The sequence below is a fragment of the Hevea brasiliensis genome, chromosome 15 (assembly GCF_030052815.1).
Source record: "Hevea brasiliensis isolate MT/VB/25A 57/8 chromosome 15, ASM3005281v1, whole genome shotgun sequence".
Taxonomy (NCBI): Eukaryota; Viridiplantae; Streptophyta; class Magnoliopsida; order Malpighiales; family Euphorbiaceae; genus Hevea; species Hevea brasiliensis.
In genome coordinates this window covers 64198051-64223042 of record NC_079507.1, presented here as the reverse complement: position 1 = coordinate 64223042, position 24992 = coordinate 64198051, and the positions used below count along the sequence as shown (strand labels likewise).

Genomic DNA, 24992 nt, shown 5'->3' with positions numbered 1-24992 from the left:
GTATATAGTTACATAAGTGATACCACTTGAATATGAAATGAAATTAACCTAGATGGATTGTTGAGTATAAATGGGATGAGGTTTACATTAGGACTTATGTTTCCATTACAAATAAGATAATAACACCTTGTATGAGTTATGAATTCATATAAATATTGTAATGAATAAATGAATCACATGAAAATATGAATGGAACATTAGTTTTTTTTATGAGAGAAAGGAAGAATGTCTTGAGTACAATGGTACATGAATACCATTGTTGTGAATTGTGATCAATACGAATGATGTAAGGAATGTATAAATATTATGATGAATGTATAAATTATAGAATTTGTCATGAAATAATGAAGTCATAAAACACAATATATTAATATTTAATGATATTATGTGCCCTTGTATAGCCTAGACATGTGTGTCAGATTAGATAGATTGGTATGCCAATAGGGTATTGTTTTAGCAGTACTGCAAAAGGCTTTATGCTTATATTCATGGCTTTATGCCCGCACTTATAGCTTTTATGCTCGATTATGTGTTATCATGGCTTTTTAGCCATACTAACTGCATACGTGGTTGACGTTCTGCGTCCCATGGTATGATCACGAGGCTCGCGATGTCGGCCAACGACCCGTTATCCAGTTTAGTCAGCCTGTCATAGGTTACCTGGGTAGAAAAAAATTTATTGAAATAAGTTAAAAATATTAAAAACTAAATAAATCTGTGAGAAAAATCCGAAAGATATTAAACTAGTATTAAGAATTTAATTATTACGAAATGATCCACAACACATAGAAAAATATTAAGAGAGTAAATGAAAGAATAGCAAAATAAGCATAACGTAAGTAATTATTATAAATGCATCCTCCATAATAATATAAACATAAACTAAATATTTAGATTTATTTGTACATTATATAAATGATTATTGTAAACTTATGATAGAAGAGATTCTAGATAGCAACATAAATGACGAAAAATATACTATATGGCAAATTTCATATGAACCCAGTAAAATTCATGAGTATAGAACATATGCTCCAATTATTTTTTATTTGTATACATTATTTCTTGTTATATTGTTGCACCACTGAGCAGCAATGCTTAGCGTGATGGAATTATTTCCTTCGTACAGGTACTGAAGCTAAAACCCAATGGACATTTGACTGGGAATTTTGGGAGTCCAGATCTGCAGAGTGTCAAAGGTTGTCACCTCCTCAGCAATGAATGTAGCTAGGGCCCATGTATATCACTTTATGTATTTTGTATGCTATAAATATTTTATATGTTGTAATTTGTATGTTGTAATGTAAATTAAGAATTTGTAAGTAATATTTATGTGAAGTAAATTTAATTGATTATTTCATATGTAATTAAATTGTATATCATGTAAATTAATGATAATTGAAAATTATCATAAATGAGTTGAGAATGAATGGAAATGAATATGAAATTGAATTATATAGAGGATATTCGAATTGATGAGATAATTATGATTAGTATGAATAAGATTTTATTGTGAAAATATTGTTGAATTTTCAAGCAGGTGAATAATGAAATGCGCCAAATAGAAATAAAATATGGGAAATTTCGCTGATTTTTCCATAGAAAAATAATTGATATTAAATTAAATAAATTCAAAATTACTAAAATAATAAAGTAAGATAAGATAGGGTGCTCCGGCACCGAGTGTGACATGTTTCGCTCGACTACACTGTAGACGGGTGAAGGGTGTTACAAACTCACACCAAAAAGGGTACTGATGGTGTATTCATTGATGGCAAATCACAATGGGTCGATGTAAGTTTCTTTAAAAATATTAATTTTACCACAATATTTTCCCAATTTAATTTCATTGCCATTAAGTTGCATTGGACTACAATGTAAGGTTATATGTGTTGGCTATTCATTTAACAATATATTACTGTATTTCATTTGTTTAGGAAGATTATGCAAGTGCAATTGTGGAGAAATATGGCTCTAATTCTGAATCCCCGCCAATATTTGATATGGATAAGTGGATAGAAGTATCTGGAGGCTTTAATAAAGGAACGGTGTATGGTTTTGGGTCTTCTGCAAAATCTCAAACAAGTGGATCATTTACCTCCCAATCATGCACATCTGCTTATCTTGGGTCATCTTCTCAGCCTGCGATAACACAAGAGGAAATTCAGTAACTTATAGATGAAAAAGCATCACAAATGAGGACAGAGATGATGGCTGAAATACTTGATCAGGTGCGAAAGGAGTTAAAGACCACAGGTGGTACTCAGTTTGCAACATCTTCACATCCAACCACTTCAGACTCCATAAATCCATAGGATAATCTAGATAATTGACTATGCTATTTATGTTTCCATTTAAAGATATTATTATGTGTAGAATATTAATAGTACTTTTTTTGAATATGATTGTATTTTAACTTACATTTTGTTAATATTAGCTACTTTGTATGGATTATTTTATAACTTTATTAATATATGCATTTTAATTATGCTGATTAAGAAAATCATAATTAATATATCGTATTTATTTATGGATTTTTTTATTAATTTATTCTATAGAAATAATAGAATAATTAAAAAATAATAAATTTAATAATAAATAATGTTACTTTTTTGATAGATTTGCAGTGAATTAGCGACGAAATTTTAAAATTATTTAAAAATTTAAAAATTATTTATGCATTATCGACGGACTATATAACTTTAGCGATGGATTTAGTGACAAAATTAAATACAGATTTGTGACGAATTTACAATGGCATTTTTCTGACGACACTAGCAACTAAAAATAATTCAGTCTCATTTATATTAGTCCGTTGCTAAATATTAGCGACGGTTAGAAATTTTGGTCGTAAAATTTTCTGACGAGTATTTTAGCGACGAAAACTTATTCGTCATAAATTAGTAGTTAAAATATTTTGCGATGGAAACTAGCCCATCTGCGACGGATGGCCTGTTTTTTTTGTGGTGAGTGTTGGTCCATAATCCATTGGCTTAATAGCAAGTTTTCTTTTCTTTTTTTTTTTTAAATCAAATATCAAAATAAATAAAATTGTCTAATTGAATACTAAAATGAACAAATTTATTTTTATCTTATTCTTATTCTTTCATCTTAATATGACATTATTATTTGAGATGTTAAAATAAATAATAATGTTATTTTAAATATATTAGTTAATCAAAATTCTTCTAAAGTTAAAATTAACATAAGTTAATTATAATTTTTTAACAGTTAAACTGAATTTTAATAAATTGAATTTTTAATAATATTTAAAATAATAAATAAATAAGTAAATTAAAACTGCACTCTCAAATAGGCAGTTATATTTTCTCCACTTCTCTCCTTGTTTCTTAATAAATAATTTTTTTTTCTCATTGTCCTCGTCACAACAGGATTTTGATGTGCTGGCCCATGCTTTAGAATTTAGCTACGTTTACTTTTTTCCCGTAACGTTTCGCAACCTGATCTGGTTGAGGAAGTGGCAAGCAATTGAAGGCACGCACTTAGAACTTACTTGTTTTAGAAGTTATGCTCAATTATTAGTGACGATCGACTTTTCTTAAAAAAAATAATAAGAAGAAATTCATTAATGCGTTGTAAAGAGAACTATAAAGATGGACTCAAGGCCGAAAGACTGTACCATGCTATCCAACTCCAACAACATTGGTGCATGCCCAAAACAAAGAGAAATAGAGCCGAAACCTTCAACCTGAAACCGTTGAACCCCACTGAAATAAAGCAATGCCACTGGTAAGAACGAGGCGGATGGTGTTCATGGCCTCACAAGCGACAATACCAGAACCGCATGGAAGGAAGGTTGAAGCAACGGGGAGAAGAAGAGTATTCTCAAAACAAGCCAATCGCACAAAACACGAACAACTCAGACCATACTACACAGTGATAACAGGGCCAAACAATAGATATTTGGGTGGTAGGTAGTGCTGTTTTATGTCAACTGATAACATCAGTAATATCTCCGAGAGTTACTAAACCACAAAAAAAAACCTGTTCATCTGAGGAAAACGGCCCTACAAAGCAGCCTAACTCACCAGGGAGCAGAGAACTCCAACCCATATCATAGAGTGACGAGGAACTGAATGATTAAAAATTTATAATTAAAAATAGTTCAGGAGTATGTTTAGTGAGCAAGCTCACGAATTTATAAATAAATTCATTCATAAGTCTTGAATGAGAGAGTATTAATGAGTTTCAATTCAGCTTGTTTATTGAGTATAATAATTATGTTGGAGATTGAATTATTTAAAAAGAAAAATAATCTTTTAATGGTGCAAATTTATCCATTAAGATTCATATTAAATTATAATTTACGGTTCATTAAATATAATATACACTCATTTAATATAGTTTTTTTATAATTTATTATTAACATTACATTTTTATATACTAATAGATGTATTAAATGAATATATATATATACCCATTAAAAAAAAAAAAAAGCAAACCAAACCGATTCTCGAGCTCAATTCATTTGCAATTCGTTCAACAAGTTTCAATTACAACAAATTCATGAACTAAAGTGGATGATTTATTATTATTATTATTATTATTATTATTATTATTATTATTATTATTATGCCTCAAAACATATGAAGAAAGCAAGTGGGCAATCTTAAAAAAAAAAAAAAAAAAAGAACTTATGGAATCCTAATTCTATATTAGATAAGCCAACAGATGGGTATTTTAATGACATCATTGCACTGGATATTAATTTAGTTGCAAAGATCTTTAATTTATTTTTCTCACATTTCAAATTTTTTTTTAGAAAATAAGAAATACAAAAATTCACATTAATTACCACAGTTTTCAAAAAATAAATTTAAAACAAAAATTATAAAAAGTAATAATTATTATTTTTAAAATGTCTAATTATATTAACATAATATTTAAAATTTTCACTAGATAGTTATTAATTATTATTTGACTTCAAATCTTTTTATGTGCCTAATATGATAATTATTAAATTTTAATTTACTATTAAGAAACAAAATATAAACATCACATTACATCATATTTAATAATTCCATAACATAGAGAGATAATAAACAATCACTATAAAGAAAAAAAAATCTATTAAAAATAAATATGAGAATCCATTTAAAAAAGAAAATTATTAAAAAACACAATATAAAAAATAATGTATGATAGAGGGGGAGAGATAATTATTGGTGTAAATAATTATTGGTGGCCACTAGCTTACAAGTGGGTTAGGGAAATTTAATTAAAAAAAAAAAAGGGAAAAAGGAAAAGAGGAAAAGTTTAGTTATTTTCTTAAGTTTGTCAAGTTCTAGTGTTAAGGTTAGCATTAGCTTGGAATTCACCATGAAGGAGAAAATTTAGATTTGAGAAAAAAAAAAAAGGAAAATAGAAAAAGGCAATGATGAAGGAGAAAAATATATTTTATTTTTCTTGTTTTGTTTGGATACAGAAAAAATAAAGGTAAAAATAAAGTTTTTTTTTTAAATAATGAAATTATAATTTTATTTTTAACCCTAATTTTTTTGAAAAAAACTGGCAAATATAGGAATATATTTATAAATTTTAATATTGATCTTCTATTTTTCTCTTAATTTAAAGAAAAAATGAGAGTAGTCTTTAAATTTTATTTTTATTTTAATGTTTTATTTTTTCAATTGAACATTAAATAATATAAATTAATATTATAATAAGTATTAAAAATAATTGTTAATGAAGATTATGGCTAGCATTTTTCATATTATAGGTACAGAATTTTTTTATTTTTTTTATCATAAAGACGATTTTATTATTGTCAAATTAAAGTTTATTAATTATATATATAAGTATTAAAATTAATTTTTATTCAGATATTTTTTAAAATGTGTATAATGAAATTGAGCATTATCCGATAATGATTGATTAAAAAGAAAAAAGCTTTCATTTTACTCATTAAACAAAACATGGTGGTCAAAAATTTTAAATAAAAATTAATAAAGTGATTGCAGCAGGTATGGTAAGTACAACTCCTGTCTGTCTAAAAACAACCCCGAAATGGAAAACACAGACAATGAGGGCTGAGGCACAGCGAAAACATGTTCATCTTCATCATAAAATTCAAATTCAGGAGAAGCAAAAATATAAGAAATTTTAAAAAATAAGCCGCAAAGAGTCAAAAGCACAGCAAGAGAAGGGAAGAGGAGAGAGAGAGAAACTATACAAAGCGTACACATAACATGACATACACTCACATGGTAGTTTTGAAGAGAGAGATAGAAGAGGTACTTGCCATCTGTTGTACCAGAAAGAGCACTATTCGGGTTCTCCAAAGCCAAACCCACGCTTCTCTCTCTATCTCTCTCTCTTTTCTATAGTGCTTTGTTAACCTTGATGAGGCTGAACAAAACCCGCCTTTTAGTTTTCTCTCTCACTTTTGAGCAAAGCCCATTCAATTTTTTCAGCTTTCGTACCCTAAATTGTATCTGATTGCTGAGCTCTGATCCTCTTCCAATGTTTATTATAATATGCATTGTCATGGTGGGCTATTCTTCTTCTTATTTTGCTTTGTTTTTTGAGATTTTGTTTTGGAACTATTTGATTGAAATGTGAAAATTGTCTGCAAGTGATTGCAGAACACGGGAAACAGCAATTTCTAGGTTTCTGTTCCATCATTTCTTCTTTCTTCTTCCTCTTCCTTTCCTCACTTGTCCCAGTCCTCACTTAATTTGCTACCAGAACCACCATTGTCTCTACTATTTTCAGATCTTCTTCTAAAATTCATTTTCCCCGTGCATGTCCAATTCTGATATCCTAGATTGAAGTATCCGTGAAATTTGATTGTTATACAAGATTGGTTTGTGGCTTCGTGGTACTGGGTTTCCTTTCAATGAAATTGATGTGGATTTACAGCTGATAGTATTAGAAAAATGCGATGGTGGTGGGTGGTGTTTTTCAGCGACTCCAACTGTGATGTTAATTGGCGGCTGTATCTGAGCCGCTACTCATGCTAATTTGTGTGGTTTTAGGGAACTATTTGTGAAGGAAATATTTCTATTCTGTTTTGACCCATAAATAAGGTTGAGAATTTTTAATTTTGGGTCCTCGCAGGGCTGTTTTCTTATTGTGGATTTTGATTTTTGAGAATTCAGATCAAAATCGATTGGGTTGAATCGTGGAAAATTAGGCCTTCTTTTTCCTTTTTTCAGTTTTAATGTTGATGTGGACAGTTTTGGTTTTCAACTGCTCAAAACGATATGAAGCATGATATTTTTAAATATTAGGAAAAGGTAACTGTGTTAAGAAAATAGTCAATGAAAAATAGTGAAACGTTTTCAGTTTTTAAGAAATGAAAAACCTGAAAACAGCAGTGGTACCAAGCTGGTTAGCTTTATCATCTAGTTGGAAATGCTGTTTATATTTTCCTTGGAATTTGTTATAGCATTTACTAAATTGGACTCTTCTTTTGCGTTCTGTTTAATTCATTTATTTATGTATTTTATAGTTTCATTTATTCCCTTTACTAGTTAGTTTGGTCTGTTATATAGCTGAAGGAGTGGCTTTTATACTCTTATAAAATCACCCTGACACAACGAAGGAATGATTCCCAACCAATTCCATCAGTGGAGAAGATTTGTTTTTCAGGATACATGTCCCAATTTTGCTGTTTATGATAAAAAAAAATAAAACTTATTTTACTGCACTGATATGTTTATTTAGGTGCATTTGCAAAACTAATAATTTCTTTGCATCTTTAGTTTTTTCCTAAAGATAATAGTGTCATTGTAGAACTCTTATTAGCTTGCAAAACTGTTAATTTAAAAACTGTTATTACTTCTTTTTTACTGCAGAGTTTTTTGGTTAGTCACTGAATATAGTGAGCCAATATAAATTTATTGGTTAGATAATAGTTCAACTACGTAATTGACATTATATTTTGGCTATTAAGTTGCAGAGTTTTGGCACCCTACTTACTGTTTCTGCCTTTCGTTTTTCTATTTCCAGGGTATATCATTAATGGATGTGATTACTTGTGAATATATCTAGCACCCTATGAAGTTGTTGCATGTCATTTTGGAGATCTAGTTTCTATTGTGATAGGCTTATCTTGTGTTTGAACTTTGAAGTTATTTGCATAGCAAAGGATAGAGACTGTGGGACTCTAGTCAGTTTGTAGTAATGCTCAGCTCAACAATTGAGGATTTGAGTAATGATGGCTTTGGGGGTTCACAACATGAGAAATGTATTTTTGCAGAAGTTTTCTTTGGAAAAGATACTGGGGGCACAAGTAAAAGGAGTCAGGTTAGCGGGTTGATTAATTTTGAGTGCGAAAACAGTAAGATTGCTGACACATCATTATGTTCTAACAGTGAAAACTCAGCCCTGACAAGCCAATGTTCCTCCAAGAGTTCACTAGTGGATGATTCTGAAATGAATGAGAATTCTGGAGGAGCTTCTGCATCATGTTGTTTTCAAGAAAGATTAGATAGGGATGACCAGAATATGAGTATCAAGCGGATGAAGTTTTCAGTTGATGGTCCATCCGGCACTGAACCAGATACAGTAAAAATTCTCACTTCAACTGTGGTACCTAAAGAAATTGTTGATGGTGTGCCTGCTGTAAATAGAGATTTGGCTGGTCAAACAACAGTGTTATATATAGTTGAATCATCCAGTCAGGATGCTGTGTCTAGTTGCTATCTGTCAAAGCAACAAATTAAATTGGACAGAGTTGGTGATGTATGCGATAAGGATGTCTTGAAGTGCAGATTGCCAAATGCTGATGGAAATGCTGGCAAGGAGGTGGTTATTTGTAAAGCTGTTGCTTCACCTGTTTCCCAAGAGAGCTTTGCCACCAGGCTTTTTCATGCAAAACCTTCTGCGGCAATTATAGAGAAGTCTGGCTCTCCTATTCGTGCTGAGGAAAGATTGAAGGAATTGGATTCACCAGGATTGGGTGTATCCAATTACTTGAAGACTGATTCTAAGAAGGATCCTCGTCCTTTTCTCCAGAGCCATATTGTTCGCATACTTTTGGCGGCGGGCTGGTTTATTGGAAAGCGTAAGAGACCTAGTCGGAAATACTCGGAGACTGTTTATCGTTCTCCTAGTGGGAGAATGTTTCGTGAGTTTCCTAAAGTTTGGAGGTTGTGTGGTCAAATTTTATATGCAGATGGATACAAATTGGCGCAGGAAGAAAATTTTAAGGAATGGACTAATATCACTCAGTTTTGGTCTGATCTCTCAGAAGTATTGTTGAATATTGAGAAAGAAATAGATCAAACTGATGTTGGTAATGCGTTGGCTCATCAGTGGAGTCTTTTAGATCCCTTTGTTAATGTTGTGTTCATTGATAGGAAGGTTGGTTTGCTGAGAAAGGGAGATACTGTTAAAGCTGGGAAAGGTGATACTGTTATGGCCTTGATGAATGATGATAGTGCACTACACCAGTATGCCGGGGGAAATGTGCACTCTTGGCATAGTGATTCTTCTCTTGCCACTCAAAATGCATCAACAATTTGGGAAGGAAACCAGCATGCCTGTATTCAGCAATCTGGGGACATAAGTTTCTCAAAATATGGTGAACAGACAAATGGATTTGTGAAAGGTCATGAAAATCAATCTATTTATGTAGTTGAGAGAGAAGAAACGTGTTCAGTTGATGTTGCCAGTGGGATGGGAAATCAGTCTTTCAGAATGTGCAAGGACAAAGTAAGCTGTCTGGATATGACTTCCTTGCCACCTTGTGGATCAGAAAGCACTTGTGTCCAGTTGTCTGGTTGCCAATGTGATGCCTCTGTTACTGATGGAAATGCTAACGTGCTGGGGGGATCTGAATCTGCTTCCCCTCATCAAGATAGCAGTTTGGTTGATGTCGATGATCGAAGTGGTCACTTGGATTTTTCTAATGGCCAAGATGAACCAACTTATACTCAATCTGTAAATTTGGATGTTGCACAGAAAACTGAGCTCAGTTATGAGGATGGACAGTGCATTCAAGCTTCAAGTTTTAAAACCAAGGATAAAACTGTTGTTGTGAAAAGGAAGACGCGCAGGAAGTCAAGAAAGATATCTGAGATCAGAACAACTTTATACCAAAGCAACCATATTCATACAGATGGCAACCAATTGGTTCCAAAAGAAGTGAAGGAAAACCTTGTTGCCAATTCAGGAATTAAAACAAGCTGCAAGAAGTTGTCACCTGTTGGTACTTGCCTACGTCAGGCTGATGGAAAAGGATCAAAATTAAAGAAGATGCATCATAATCTTGATGCTTGTAAAAGAGGACAAAAGAGGCCAACTAGATGCCTACTTAAGGATGATGATCTCTTGGTGTCTGCCATTATTAAAAACAAAGATTTCAGCTCAGGTGCTACCAAATCTACTTATAAAAGGAAGGCCTTCAAATCAAGAGCTCAGATAAAGCTCAAGAATCAGAAAGGTGGCTGCAGTTTACTCCCTAGAAATCTAAGCAAAGTGGGGAAGCAATACAATGATGGCAAGTGGTCAATAGGGGGAACTAGAACAGTGTTGTCATGGTTGGTCCATAATAGGGTTATATTTGTCAATGATGTGATTCAGTATCGGAACCCCAAGGATGATGCTGTAATTAAAGATGGTCTGGTTACAAAGGATGGCATCATCTGTAAGTGCTGCAATACAGTGCTTTCGGTTTCTCAATTTAAGAAACATGCTGGCTTCCAGCTGAGTCGTCCATGTTTAAATCTTTTCATGGAATCTGGTAAGCCTTTTACTCTATGTCAGCTGCAAGCATGGTCAGCTGAATACAAGACTAGGAAAAAGAGAACTCAAGTGGTGCGAGCTGATGATGATGATCAAAATGATGATTCATGTGGCCTATGTGGTGATGGTGGTGAGTTGATATGCTGTGATAACTGTCCATCTACCTTTCATCAGGCCTGCTTGTCTACAGAGGTTTGTCTTTTCCTAGTTTACATGGTTTATTCTGCTTTTCTTTACATAGTTTCATAATTGCTTTTATTTTTTCTCCCCTCTGCTTTTAAATTTACATCTCCAGTTTACAGCATGCCAACATGATGATTTAGTTGCATCTGGATATTTGTTGTTTTTATCATTGCAAATTTCAATATCAGCTATAAATGGTCCTTGATATGGCCTAGGAAACACTGATATCGTAACAACTGCATAATGTTGAGGTTGAGTTCATTGATTTGCTTGCCTAAATATGTAAAGTTACCAAGTAGATTGCAAATTTTTGGTCCCTGAGTTCAAAAATCAAATAAGGAGGTTTCAGAATGCATTGAGGGAGGTGATTGTTGACAACTGGGTTGGGCTCAAATTTGCAGAGCTAGCTGTTTGAGAGAGAGGGAGGGAGAGAGAAAGAGAGGCATAATCTGAATGATTGTTCACACCCTTCTTTCTTTCTTTTTCCCCTTCTATTTTTTGTATTTTATCGGCAGATATTGATATTTATAGAGTTATTGATGCTGTCAATTAGATACAGTAGGAATGTCAAATCTAGAAGTTGAAGAACTTTATTTAGGTTAGGGAAAAGTTATAGAATTAGTTTTTGAGTCAAGGGTATTTTGGTAATTGTGAGTTTCACTGAATCATTTTTCATTTTTTATTTTTATTGGTTATTTTCTGGTAGTTAATCTTTTCAGTTTCCTATTTGGAATGTTTTTGTTGGACCGGAGATTTTGGAAAATGGGCACAGTGCTCGATTGCTTAACCATGTGATCTCTTGCAGTTAATTGGAACAGAAGCTACTTTGTAAGACTTTAAAATTGTGTAAAGCAACCTTAACATTGGTGTGAAGCAATTTTAACTTGGGCATGAAGCCAACAATCGTCACGGACAAGCACTAAAAAGATTTTTTTTCCCTGTTTCATCACACTCATAAAATCTCTCTCATATCCTTGACTGATACTTGCATCAATTATTGCAAGATACAGTTCATAACAATTTTCACTCTTCTTTTACAAACCCTAACTCTTGTTTGGGTCTCTTTATAAAACGATACTTGTGTGCTTTCTTTTGAAATCTTATTTAGGCTAGAATTTACCCTTTATATTTTTAAATAAAAGTGTTATGGGTATTTGTATAAGAAATATTTTGTTTAACAATTTTTTTGGGCCATCATGGAAATCACTATTGTTATGGTTTGAACCTCTAACCTCATGCATCATGACTGATTATTTTGTGATTACTTTTAAAATTTATGATTTTATTTTTCCATTTTTGTAATGTAGACATAATAATCAATTTTATATGTTATGGTATTTGAACAAGTAACGATAAGAGGGTGTGTTACAGGTTCATTTGTGTGGTTGAACTGATGTTGAATCAATATATATGATTATATGTAGGTACCTATTTTTATTAAAAACTACAAGCAAACTAAAATATATTAAAATATATGAATAAATAATAAGTTCCTTCAAATTCCAATATGATAAATTTTATTCTAACAAATAATTAAAAAATGTTTATTTCTTATGAAAATTTTAAATAATAATGTTGTATAATAAAAGCACTCTTAAAATATTAGTTTTATCTGATGTTTAATGGAAAAAAGGAGTTCATTCATGATAGATAATGCATCTTTTATGCATGAAATTTAAATATTATTGAAATTTAAAACGCAATTAGGCAGTTTGTGTTATTTCCTCAATTGGGAGAAGAAGGTAACAGTACATAACCCTACTGCAATGGGTAAAAGATGCAGAAATTTCAGATTTTATGCTATAATGTTTTACTTTTTGCATTATGATATTTAAAATACTTCATGCGTATTTTAGTAAGATAAATTATTAAATCGTTGATACTTCGCATGAAAACTTGAGCTTTTTGGAATATAAGAGTTTGGGGATGATCCTGTATTGAACAGTTCTGTGCAATCTGGATTCTATATCTATTTTTTCCTCGGTTTCTTTGGTTTCGTCCTCACTTATGACACATAGTTATGGTTTTGTCCTGTTCTGTGCTTCAGAAATTGAATAAAGTATGTGAGATTTGTTAGTTTTTGTTTTATATGCTTAGGTAGTTTCTTCACAAAGAATTTTCTTTTGTGTTATCTGATCTGTCATTATTATTTTTTGCATAGTTATTTTTGTTGTTTTTATCATAATTATCATTGTTGGTTGCTATTGTTATAATTACTAACTGCATTATTGTACTCAAGTCCCTGAGCTCTGAGGTTGTTTGCATTTTAATTCTTAAATTATAATTATTACATTTTCTCAACCGTGATTTTTAGAAATTGTTGGAACTTAACCAGCTGCTGAATTTTCTTTTATAATGTCACTCAATCCATCTTTTATTTGAAAAAAAAAATTGAGAATCAGGATTTTATTTGCCTATAGAATAATTTTAATTTGACATACAAAGTACATGAAATGGTTTAGTTTTGTATTGGAATTGTAAAGAGAAGCTTTAGATCTGAGGCTGAATTTTTTCTTTAATGGTTTGCAAAACTGAACCAAAAACTTATTTTACTCATAGAAGAGAGAAGGAAATGGTCAAGCTAATGGAAACATTATATTGCAACAGTTCATAAGGTCAAGGCTATGCAAAAATTTATAGCTTGGTTTCAAAATGAAATTGACTTCAAAGATCTGGGACCTGAGTGCAATTTTCTCCTACACTTATGTTAATTTGAGTTTACATTTCATGTACACTTGTACATATATAACTTCCTACCGCTATGTTGAATGTTTTCTTTCGCTTTGGGGAATGCCCTTTATATCAATTGAGAATGAAAAAATTTCAAGTTATTGTTCCTATGTTCTCAGCATTTACTGCATAGTTTGGCTCCTATTTTCTGTGATCGTGAGCGAAATTAAGTGATTAAGGGCTTATGTTGTTTAAGATACCAGAACTAATAAACTATTTTGTTTTTTTACTTCAGGAGCTCCCTGAAGGCAGCTGGTATTGCCCAAACTGCACCTGTTGGATATGTGGGGATTTGGTTAATGATAAAGAGGATTCTAATTCTTTTGGCGTATTGAAATGTTCACAGTGCGAGCACAAATGTAATGTCCCAGCTCTCCAAGGCCATCTCTGCTGTCTGCAGCTGGATTATTTTTCTATTTTTTGTAGCTAGATTGTTTTGCTTGAATATAGAATTGTTTATAAAGCCTGAAGATAACTTGAAATCTTTGATTCAGAATGTGCATGTTAAACTATGGACTGGACTTTATTTTGAGCTTATATTTCTAAGGAGTTGAAAGTTTCTCCAAGGAATGTGGCGGCATGTAGATATTGAATCAGTATATACAAGTGAAAGTTGATATTGATTTGAGCCCTAATTTAAACATGAAACTTATATATTGCTTAGGCTTTTGGATCATGGAGTTCTTGCAATCTTTGTAAAACTTAGGCTTTGTTCTTTTTGGAAAATTTAGGTTTTAAATCGTTTCTGCTTTAATTTTCCGTTGTACCCCAAAAAATTGTTTCTTCTTTTGATGCCAGTATCCATTAGTTTTCTATACCTACAAATATGTAATTTTTCCAAAAGTATTCATTAAATGAAGAGCTATTTGCATTGATAGGTTGATGCTACATAAGCTTGTCTAGCATTACTCATTTGAGCGAGCAGTTATTCCTGATTCTGTGTTATTATGTTCATATGAAAGTCACTTGAAGCTTCTCCACATCTTTGCCTATAATTGATTTCTTGTGTAGTGGTTCATGATGGTACCATGGAGTTCAGGGTATTCAATTTCTGTAATCTGTGATCCTTTCCTGTCAGTTTGGTTTTCTAATTCACCTGGTAATTCTTAATTTTACAGATCATGAAACATGCTGGAAAAGGAAAAATATATATGAACAAGTGGCTTCTGATACTTGGCTTTGTGGTGAAAGTTGCCGAGAGGTACATTAGCTCAGTTTTCAAAGTTAGCTAAGTTGTAAAAGTGTGAATGAATTCCTTTTATGTCCATGGAGCTTCTGGAGTTTTTCCCTTTTTCTTTTATATGATTATTTATTTTATTTTTCTTATTAAATTATTGTTGTCATGGACATCATCATCTTTATTGTTTTTAAAGATGAGTTAGTCAGGTTGGAGACTTTTCTCTTGTATTGCTAATATGTTCTGAGAAGTTTGAGCACTTATTCTTGGAAATCTTATATATATGGATTGGGAAGATTTATTGATTGCTTTTTGCAATGAAATTGAGGCAGTTGGATCTATTAATCCATGGAAAGAACCATCCTTATAAGCTTCCTTGCATTTGGTTGTTTCTACAATTCTATTCCTCTTTATAATAGTTGCTCAGCTTCAATTTTGCTCCTTAGAATGGTGACTCAAAAATAACCTTGTCATCATAATTAATTTATTTAATTATAGTGTTGTGCACTGTTTTCTTTTTTTCTTTATGTTTCAGAAGTTTATTATTATTAAAAGAAAATTGTCTTTTTGAGATCATAAGAAAAGATTCTGATGTCTAGCTGAACAAGGAAGATCTGAAGAAAGTCAAGATTTCTTCCTATCCTTTCTTTCTTTTTATTTTTTTATTTTTTTTTTAAAAAAAAGCCCTGCACCATTGGGTGTAGCCTGAGTCTTAATTGTGATCTATGCCTATCTTGGTGAGTTCATACTTGCACCTTTTATTCTTTTCTAGGTTTTCCAGGAATAGGAAACTTAAAATAATTAATACTATTCTTTTTTTAGGGTCTTTTAGTAATATTCTGTTATATCTTTATATATGAAGTACATTCTACAGGCATATTGGGTTTTGGTTGAATTAAAATTATTTTGGGTGTGAAATGTCCATGTCCAGCAGAATCAATCCAAGATGCCCTTTCCTTTTATTTTGGTTCTGCTCATGATAAATTATAAAGTTGGAGATTTTTTTCCCTGATTAAGGGAGAGATTTGCTGTAATTTGACCTAAAAATAAGATTTATTACCCTGAGGATGATTGAAATAGATTGACTACCACCAAGAGAATAACATCTGCATAAAACCAGTTTATGTTACTTGGTTTTATCGATCATAATCTTGCCTTAAGTTGGTAGGTTAAGTTGTGGCTTCTGATTCTGAATGGACATTAATTATGCATGTTTATATGTCACTCTAAAACTTGACTCACTTATGTATGCAGGTTTACTCAGGTCTTCATTCTCACGTAGGAATCAGTAATCCTATTGCAGATGGCTTTTGTTGGACACTTCTTAGATGCATTCATGAAGACCAAAAGGTTCATTCTGCTCAACGATTCGCCCTAAAGGCAGAATGGAACTCAAAGTTAGCTGTTGCTCTTACTATTATGGAGGAATGCTTTCAATCTATGGTAGACCCAAGAACAGGCATAGACATGATACCTCATGTTTTATACAATTGGGGGTGAGTTCTTTGGCTTTCGAAATCCTTACTGTTTTCTCAGTTGTCTTCACTTGAATCATATATGTGTATGATATTTCTTGTATTTTCCTTCGGCTTAAGATACTATTTTGAGAACATGCCAAAGAGGCCTTAATGCTTTCTTGTTGAGAAGGTGATGAAGCATCATCTATTGGATGGTCAGAAAGGAAATACTCAATTTGGAAGTCGAGTCTTAAAGCTGTTTTTTCTGCATCAGGAAGAGGGGTATTTTGGTTGAAAGGACAGTAGCCATCCTTTGTAGTCAAGATGAAGCATCCTGTATTAACTGTACACATGAATCCCCTTTCTTGGCTTCATTACTTGCCTTCCTCCCTGAGAAGATTATGCAGTAGCAGGAAATTAATTGCATATCCTAAAGAAGGACTATATTTAAAGTTGCAAGATAAAAATACTAATGATAATGCAGTTGTGGTTATACTGATTTTTAATTAGGAGATTCAGTCTATAACTTAGTTTTCAGTTTTTAGAAGTATGGACCGTTTATTATCGATTAATTTTGATGTCTCTGTGTTCTATTTATTTATTTATTTATTTTTATGACCTTGATCTAGAGAAAATAATCTTAATGCAAATTTTTATGTTGTTATTAATTGCTTCTATTTGCTCATGCTCTTCAGGTCTGAATTTGCTCGTCTAAATTTTCATGGCTTCTATACTGTGGTCTTGGAGAAAGATGATATACTTTTGTCTGTAGCATGCATCAGGTAGTATTGAATGTTTATCTACCTGTAGGACGTACCATAATTTGATTCTAATCTTGAAGATACATTGTCTCTAATAATTGTGCTTAGTTTTAAGTAATACTTGTTATACCAATATGGTTTTTAATTTGACACTGAAAATATTTCCAGAAATTAAGTTGAATGGTTTTATCCGTAATTAATGGCTAAACTTTTTGATATATCCTCTTTCATAATGGCACATGGGTTAGGGTTAGGGAATTTTTTATTTTAGGTTTTAGGATGGTAGAAGAAGATGGTTTACAGCTCTTCATCCAAGAATCACCAAAATATAATAGGTCTACTAGTAAGGTTGAAGAATGGCTTAGAAGCAACTCGATGGAATTTCAGGAGAACAATGAAGAGACAATTTCTAGGTTAGTTGGATGATTGGCTGAAAATGAGAAAGCTTGGGTTTCTCATTTACTTAAAAGCTCTGAAGCATGAAAATGGCATGTTCAAACTTTTTCCCGTTTTGGAAACGTTTCTATGTCAGAAACTTTGGGACACAACCAAGAAACATGTTGAGGCCGTGTCCGTAAATTGCGAAAGTTGGACACGCATTTCATCTTGAGAAAAGTGTTTCTTAAAACATATATATATATATAGGTTAAAAATGCAAGATCCATCGCAAATAGAAGAAGAACTGCATCGCACAAAAGATGAAGAAGAATTCACCTTGTCGGCCCAGTGGCTAGATCATCGACGGCACAACCACATATAGAGTTGGAGACATTACGGGTTGGACAGTTCCTACTAACACTTCTTTCTGCGATACTTAGGTTGCAAATAAGTCATGTGAGGCTAGAAACTCATTAGGTAACCATTTGTTTAATTATCCTCTTTTGTACATGAAAAAAAGCTTGATTGATTTAGAAAGAAGCTTGATGGGGTTTCATGTACAAGGCAAATCATTATTGAACTCCACTATATATCCTGAATTTAGGTGCCTTTTTATGGGGTTCTGATTTTAGTTTGACTATATATATTCTTTCACGATTGCACTTAATATATATATATATTATCTTGTATTTACGTGTTTCTCCACGTCTGCGTTTCTTATATTTTTGAAAATGCCGTTTCCCTATGTCCACATTTCCATTTCCGTTCTAAATAGCTTAAAAGTGAAAAGAAATGGCAAATGTTATGGGGTCATGGCAATCATAAAAAAGATCAAGGATGATTTGGGGTTTTGCAAATTCTATGATATTTTAAGGCCAAATGACTAAGAAAAGCCAAAACTTCTTCACAAATTTTAATTTTAGTCATTCCTTTTAATTTTATCAATTATATCTCCTACTTTTATTATTGATTTCAATTTTAGCAATTCAATTCAAATTAATACTATAGTTATTAAAGCCTTAAGGCATACTAAGGCGCTAAAGGGTCTTGCAACCTAGGCTCAAGGTGCAAGCGCACAACTAAGTGAGGTAAGGTGCAAAAATAAAAAAAAATCCGTAAAAATTAAATAAGTGAAAATATTCCAACAAACTTCAAATAACATAAAACTAAAAATAATAGTAAGTAATAAGCATTCAAGTAATAATAATTTTACAATCCCAAATAAAATAAACATAAACTACTAAAAGTTTTAAGACACTAATGTATTAAAACTTGAATAATCTTTTAATGTCTCAAAACTAAAGTCTAGCCATCATAAAATAACTACTCTTCAATCGTCATTAAGAGTAGCATCACAATATTCATCTTCTTCTACACTTTTATCATCTTGATACTCATTTTCAAAATCAATAGCTCCATCATCTTCCTCAACTCTGAGAATTAAAGGAGTATTAGTTCTCAAGTTAGTGGATGGTGTTTTTTCTTTTTCCTTTGGCATAGATCTTGAAATAGGTGTGGATGTAATATATATATATATTTTTGAAAAGATAATAAGAGAGCGGTAGTATTGAAAATGGAAATATGAAAGATTTGCAATCTTAGGCGTGCTTGTTTATGAGATATTGACGACCAGTTATCACCAGCGATACAAATTCCGAAAACTTCCTAATGTGTCAATATAGGATTTTGGTAGATTGGCAAATTTCATGCTAACTGGTAGTGCTTTTTGCGAATGGAAGTGCTCGCCAAAGGTGGAAATAAGGAAGGTATGCCTTTCTAAAGCCTTGCGCCTGGAACGAAGCGAACGCTTATGCGCATAAGGCGTTAGGCTTGGAACCTGATGAGCCTTGAGCCTGAGGCACCCCTTTAATAAAGAGAATTGATACCAAATGACCAAAAAACCAATAACTTTTTGCAAATTACCAAGTTTAGCCAATCCTTTTAATTTCACAAATATATTAAGATAATGTTGTTGTTTTTGCCATGAAAACTCATGGGAGTGTGAAATATGCATGCTTTAGTGAGTTGTGGAGTTCCATACTAACTTTTATGGTAAAAACTAGTTCTTATCTTAATATATTTGAAAAAAATTAAAAGGAGTGGCTAAAATTAAAAATTTATGAAAAGGTTATGCCTTTTTATTTTTTGGGTCATTTAAGGGCTGTTTTAATAGTTTAATGTGCTCTTATTGAATTTATAATTATTGCTTGCTTAGAAAGTAACTCCAGGAAGCTTTCTTGAATAAATTAAGACACTGTTTGGTTAACTTAGTGTTTTTTCCCCCTTTCTTAAAAGCAAAACAGCAATTTTTGGTTAGATAGCAAAAAATACTTTGTGTGATGAAAACTCTCTCTCTCTCTGTCTCTCTCTCTCCCTTTTACAATTGCTATTTTCTTATTTCTTTGAATTGAAATTTACATATTTATGAAGCATGCCTTTTTATTATTAGTTTTGCTTTATAGTAAAACCAAAATTTGCTAGACAATGCTTTTCAAAAAGCAAAAAATTGAACCACATGAAGCCTAGAATCGCGTTTTTAGGTTAGAAAAGCATTCCTAATTTTGAAAGTATATTAGTAAAATCAAATCCCTATTATGGGCATAATACTTCCGTAGAATACCACATGAAACTTCACAGTATCCTTCCTAGTTCCCACTTTCTGTTTACTTCACAATTCTATTTCCCGTAACTTGTTCAAGAATCAGAAGATAAGAATTCCAAAATGATTTCTTTGAAGGTAATGGGGGATAAGGTCGAGTGTGAACTAACAAGTTGGCACATTGTCAAACCACTGATGTATAAGAAGGCATAGATATAAAATCTTTTACTCTTTTCAACAAAGCTCTCTTGGTAGGCTTATGTTGAAATAGTTATTGTTAATTACTTTAACGTCATTTATGGAGTGTTTTCACTTTTATATAGACTATTGATAATTGGTAGGAACGATTCCCAATATAAGTGGCATGTAAATTTTGGCGTCAATTGTCAAATAGAGTACCTAATAAGACCCCTAACAAACCAAACCACTACCCTTTGCCATAGACACAGACAAGGAGGAGGAAGAGGCTACAACCCTTTGAGATAATCAATATTGCAGACTTATTCGCTCTCTATGCATAATGCTGACAAAAATTGAAGAAATGAACTGAAATGAGAGACAAATAGGTTATACGCAACTCTTGAAATCATAAATATGGCTCTAAGATAATAAAGCATCAACCATCCTAAAAACTACCAAATGGAGAGGCCCACCCACATGGTATATAGGCTATGTCAAAATTCTCTATAGGAGTATCCAATATGAGAGATAATATTTCTTTGTGCTATGTTTAAGTCTTGCAACCAATGACCCCAAGTTTTTTTGTTGGATGCTTCGGCATTGTCTTTAGCATTGTGTTGTTTCTGTAGTCAATCATCATTTGATGCGTAATATATGTTGTGTTTATGTGGTTTTGTTGCTTTCTTTTATTAGAATTCCATAGAAGTTGTTTGGCTAGTCTAATGTGTGTGTAGTGATGCAAAATTAGCTACCATGAAAATTATTTCTTTAGAACTTCATTTCTGCAATTATTGCAAATTATACATGTGTTACTATTTCAGCTAATTATTTAATAAGGAAGTTGCAGTACTGGCTTATTAGGCGGTGAGTTAATTTATTTCCTGGTGCTAATGTAGTTACTATAGCAGTATTGTCAATGCTATTGTATGTTACCATGCGTGCAACTATTAATACTGAAGTTGTATATATATATATATACCCATATGTCAACTTTTCATGATTCATCTTCAAAAAACAAAAGAAAGAAAAGAAAATTAGAATCCCAAACCTTTCTCCCTGAAATGATATCCAGAAGATGAATATCGTACATACTGAACTCTACTTAGTTGATCATAGGCAACTATAGTTTAAAGTATAAATGTGAGAGACCAAAACAAAACTCTTAAAAATTTCCTTCCTTTTCTATCCTCAAATTATTGAATTTATATTTTCATTCAGGTTAACAATTTATGTACATTTGACTCCTTCAATGTTGTAGAACTGCAACAAAATTATTTCAATTCTAAGTGTTGCTTAGAGGCAAATAAAGAATAAATACACACAATCAGCCTATAAAGGTCCATGTAATAAATTTATAGAGTTAATTATTTTATTGCCGAAGAATTCTAAACTTTTATTGGAAAAGGATGTTAAAGGTTAATAGTGCAATTAATTTTATTTGAGAAAAAGTGCCTCTTGCTTTGCTTTTATACGTTGTTTCGGACCTGCCTGCACATGCAAAACGACGCCGTTTTGCCACTAACCTATCCCTAGCTTCTGCTATCCCCTCTACCACCATTACGAGTAGCACCACCATCTCTTTCTGCTGCCTTCATCCTTCCCAAATTATCACGACAAAGAAAATTATTCATTACCACATTCAATGCATCATTAACGCTGCAATCCCCCCACCAAACCACCTGCAAGGCACCCATGGTAAAACACTGGTCTCCATTCAATCAGCCTTGAATCTACCATCACCATTTCCCAGAACACAGCCCTACCATTGTTTTGCACTACTTTACCACCCTCCAATTTAGCTATTACTATCTCTATCTGCATAACCCATCAAACAGTGGCTCCACCAACTCTGATCGCAATTAGCTGACACAGTACCCTGCCTAAATCACCACTGGCATGATAATCTGACCAATTATATGTATCATCTTTCCTTCTCTTTATTCTTCTATTTGTGTATGCATAAAACTGTTCTTGTCAACAATTATGGCGTTGACTGATGAGCATTATTTGGTTTAAATTGATTACCGAGCTGAACTAATGACTTTTGGTTTATTTGGTTCGGTTTTCAAAATTAAATAGTTCAGTAAGTTTAGGTTCCTTTGGGTTTTCACCTTTAAAACTGAAATAACTAATTATATTTTATAAATATTTATTTAATATATTTCAGTATATGGAGATACATTTTTATCAAAATTGAAGCCCAAATGCCCAATCCATAATACCCTCTTATTTTTAGGCTGAAATGTAAAAGCTAAAAATCCCAAAATAGAATAAATCAACCGAACTGAAATATATATAAATTTTTTCATTTTGGTTCAATTATTATTAATGCAGATAGTAAGATAGAAGTCTGGTAACACGATAATAGATAAAATTTGAATGACCACATCCACCAGAATGTAGAAAACATTGGATAAAATGAGAAAGAGGGTCGATTTAAATAGGTTGGTCATGTACAACATAGAGTAATGCCCTAGTACAAAATTGTGATAAGTTAGTGATGGAAGCAGTGAGAAGAGAAAGATGGAGAGCTAAAAGGACATGGAGGAATTTAGTATTAAAAGATTTATAATTTTTGGATATTAATGCAGAATTGGTTTCAAATAGAGCTAAATAACGAAAAAAAGATCCATATAACCAATCCTAACTAGTTTGGGATTTAGGGTTAGTTTGGGTTTAATTATTATTTGTAAATGTATGAATAGATTTTCTGAACCATGCCTGTTCACTTTTCCACCCTTTTTCTTATGCAAAGGAACTTTCGAGAAATTTTTTAACATTTTACTTGTTAGTCCCCTTGGGAACTTTATGTTTGATTCATTCATTATGAGTCCGCTCTTTCTCCTGCATTTGCTTTTATCTGCATCTTTATCTCACAGTTGATTTTTTTTTTTTGAAGGGTACATGGAGCAACTGTAGCTGAGATGCCTCTTATTGCCACTTGTAGTAATTACCGTCGTCATGGAATGTGTCGACGCCTTATGAATGCTATTGAGGAGGTATAAGTTAATGCTAAAACTATAATTAGATTTTGCCTTACTGTATTGATTGACTTGGTGCTTAATTTTGCAGGATAGTACCAAATATTTTTTTCTGTAGCTTCTTATTAGTTATTCTTAATTGGACTTTAGTAAAGCAATTTGGTATCAGCAAAACTTTTAACTTTGAACTTTATGGGTTGACTCCACAGTCCACTGTACTTGTTTTGCCATTGGCTTTATCGTTGGTCCCATTCTTCATAAATAATGGGCTGTGATATCCCCGTTGTCTCAATCCATGTCATTTCAGATTTCTTGAGCCTTAAGCAGAATTTAGTTACACTTCAGGATTAGTGAAATTGTCGATCAACATTGCATTGTAAAGTACTCAAGACAATTTCCCTCTCCTTGTCCTTTCTCTCTCTTCAATAGTGAGTTGTTGTTTCATTGTATTTACCCTGTTTCCGTCTCCAGAAATTTCTGGTGGGTTAAGCTCACTTTATAACTTGCAGCTTACCTTGTGGTTGCTTCAGGATGCACACCCATAATTTTGTTGCTTTTAAGCACTTACAGCTTGCTTATATTGGATTCGTCTTGAGTTTCAAATTGCTTTTATGTGATGGCTTTCTGTGACTTAATATTTCCTTTTATCCCAATTTTGGCCTCAGATGCTGATATCTTTCAAGGTGGAAAAGCTTGTTATATCTGCCATTCCAGATTTGGTGGAGACATGGACAGAGGGTTTTGGCTTCACACCTGTGAGTAATGATGAAAAGCAAAGTCTGAACAAGACAAACTTGATGGTGTTCCCAGGAACAATATTGCTAAAAAAACAATTGCATAGAACAAACAAGGCAGATACACAATCGGGTTTGTGCTCTTCCCTTTTCTAAAGAAGCCAGGTCATCGTTCATGATCATCTTAAATTTTCTGAAAAATCAATGTAATTTCTTTTTGAAACAGAATTTGTTACTTGTCTTGTGGGTGAGCATGGCATTGATGAGTCCTTAGAGCAATTTGATAGAAACCGCTTTGTCCATGAAGATACTGTCAAAATGGATGCCAAACTGGCTGAGATCCAGAATTTGCAAGAATCAGTATTTAGTGGTGGAAGGGAAACTGCTGATGCTGTTAAAGGACCAGGGCATGCATCACCCTCGGTGAGAAATGAACCGACTAAATTAGGTGTTTATTCTGATGAAGAGCCTCCTGTCGAGTCTATTGAGCCTTCTGACGGAAATTATTACTCAAATGAAGATGCTGCTAAATTGGAGGAAGAGAAATTGATAGTAGTGGAAAGCCAAGATAGTAATTTGCAGGAACAATTTTCAAAGCTATCCTGCGAAGTAGGAAGAAACCAGGCTGAATTGGCTTGTAATGTTCAATCTGTAAATGATGAGCCTTCTTTGGACGGAAAGCTACATCAGGTTTTTGAGATAAATGGGAAGAAATAAATTTGTAAATTTTGAAAGTCGTGTTTGTTGCTTGCTGTGCCTGAGTGCATGTACACACACACACACATTTACGGGGGATTGAGGACGGGCATTTAAAAAAATACAGGGAGAGTGAAAAAATGAATCAGAATTATCTCAGAAAGATGTGAAGAAAGGAGTGAATAAGCTTTTTGTTGCATTTACGAGCTTAATTAGCTACATGATAGTTGGTTAATTTTATCATTTAGGGTTTAAATCTTTTATATATCTGATTTTTAGGCACTACATCTACATTCACTCTTTAGAAATTTTATTTACTATTTAATTCAAGTTCTTTCTAAGAAATTTTTTAAAAATATTAAATAATCTTTTTTTGAGAAACTATTAGAAAATTAATTATATT

General features: G+C 32.4%; 1 protein-coding gene across 1 annotated transcript; it reads left to right on the top strand.

Annotated features, from left to right (window-relative positions):
- Positions 1-6077: 6077 nt before the first annotated feature.
- LOC110670315 (increased DNA methylation 1) lies at positions 6078-24627 on the top strand. Its single transcript, XM_058136727.1, has 9 exons — positions 6078-6510; positions 7975-10905; positions 13862-13985; positions 14745-14827; positions 16058-16299; positions 16956-17042; positions 23078-23177; positions 23825-24026; positions 24120-24627. Exons 2-9 carry the CDS (start codon positions 8149-8151, stop codon positions 24608-24610), a joined length of 4086 nt encoding a protein of 1361 aa, XP_057992710.1. The 5' UTR covers positions 6078-6510; positions 7975-8148; the 3' UTR covers positions 24611-24627.
- The last annotated feature ends 365 nt before the right edge of the window (positions 24628-24992 follow it).

Excerpts from the sequence above, each read along its gene's own strand:
- LOC110670315 (XM_058136727.1), top strand. The coding sequence starts at position 8,149 with ATGCTCAGCTCAACAATTGAGGATTTGAGTAATGATGGCTTTGGGGGT. Across the intron at positions 13,986-14,744 it reads TTCACAGTGCGAGCACAAAT|ATCATGAAACATGCTGGAAA; the intron begins GTAATGTCCCAG and ends TTAATTTTACAG. Across the intron at positions 14,828-16,057 it reads GTGGTGAAAGTTGCCGAGAG|GTTTACTCAGGTCTTCATTC; the intron begins GTACATTAGCTC and ends TTATGTATGCAG.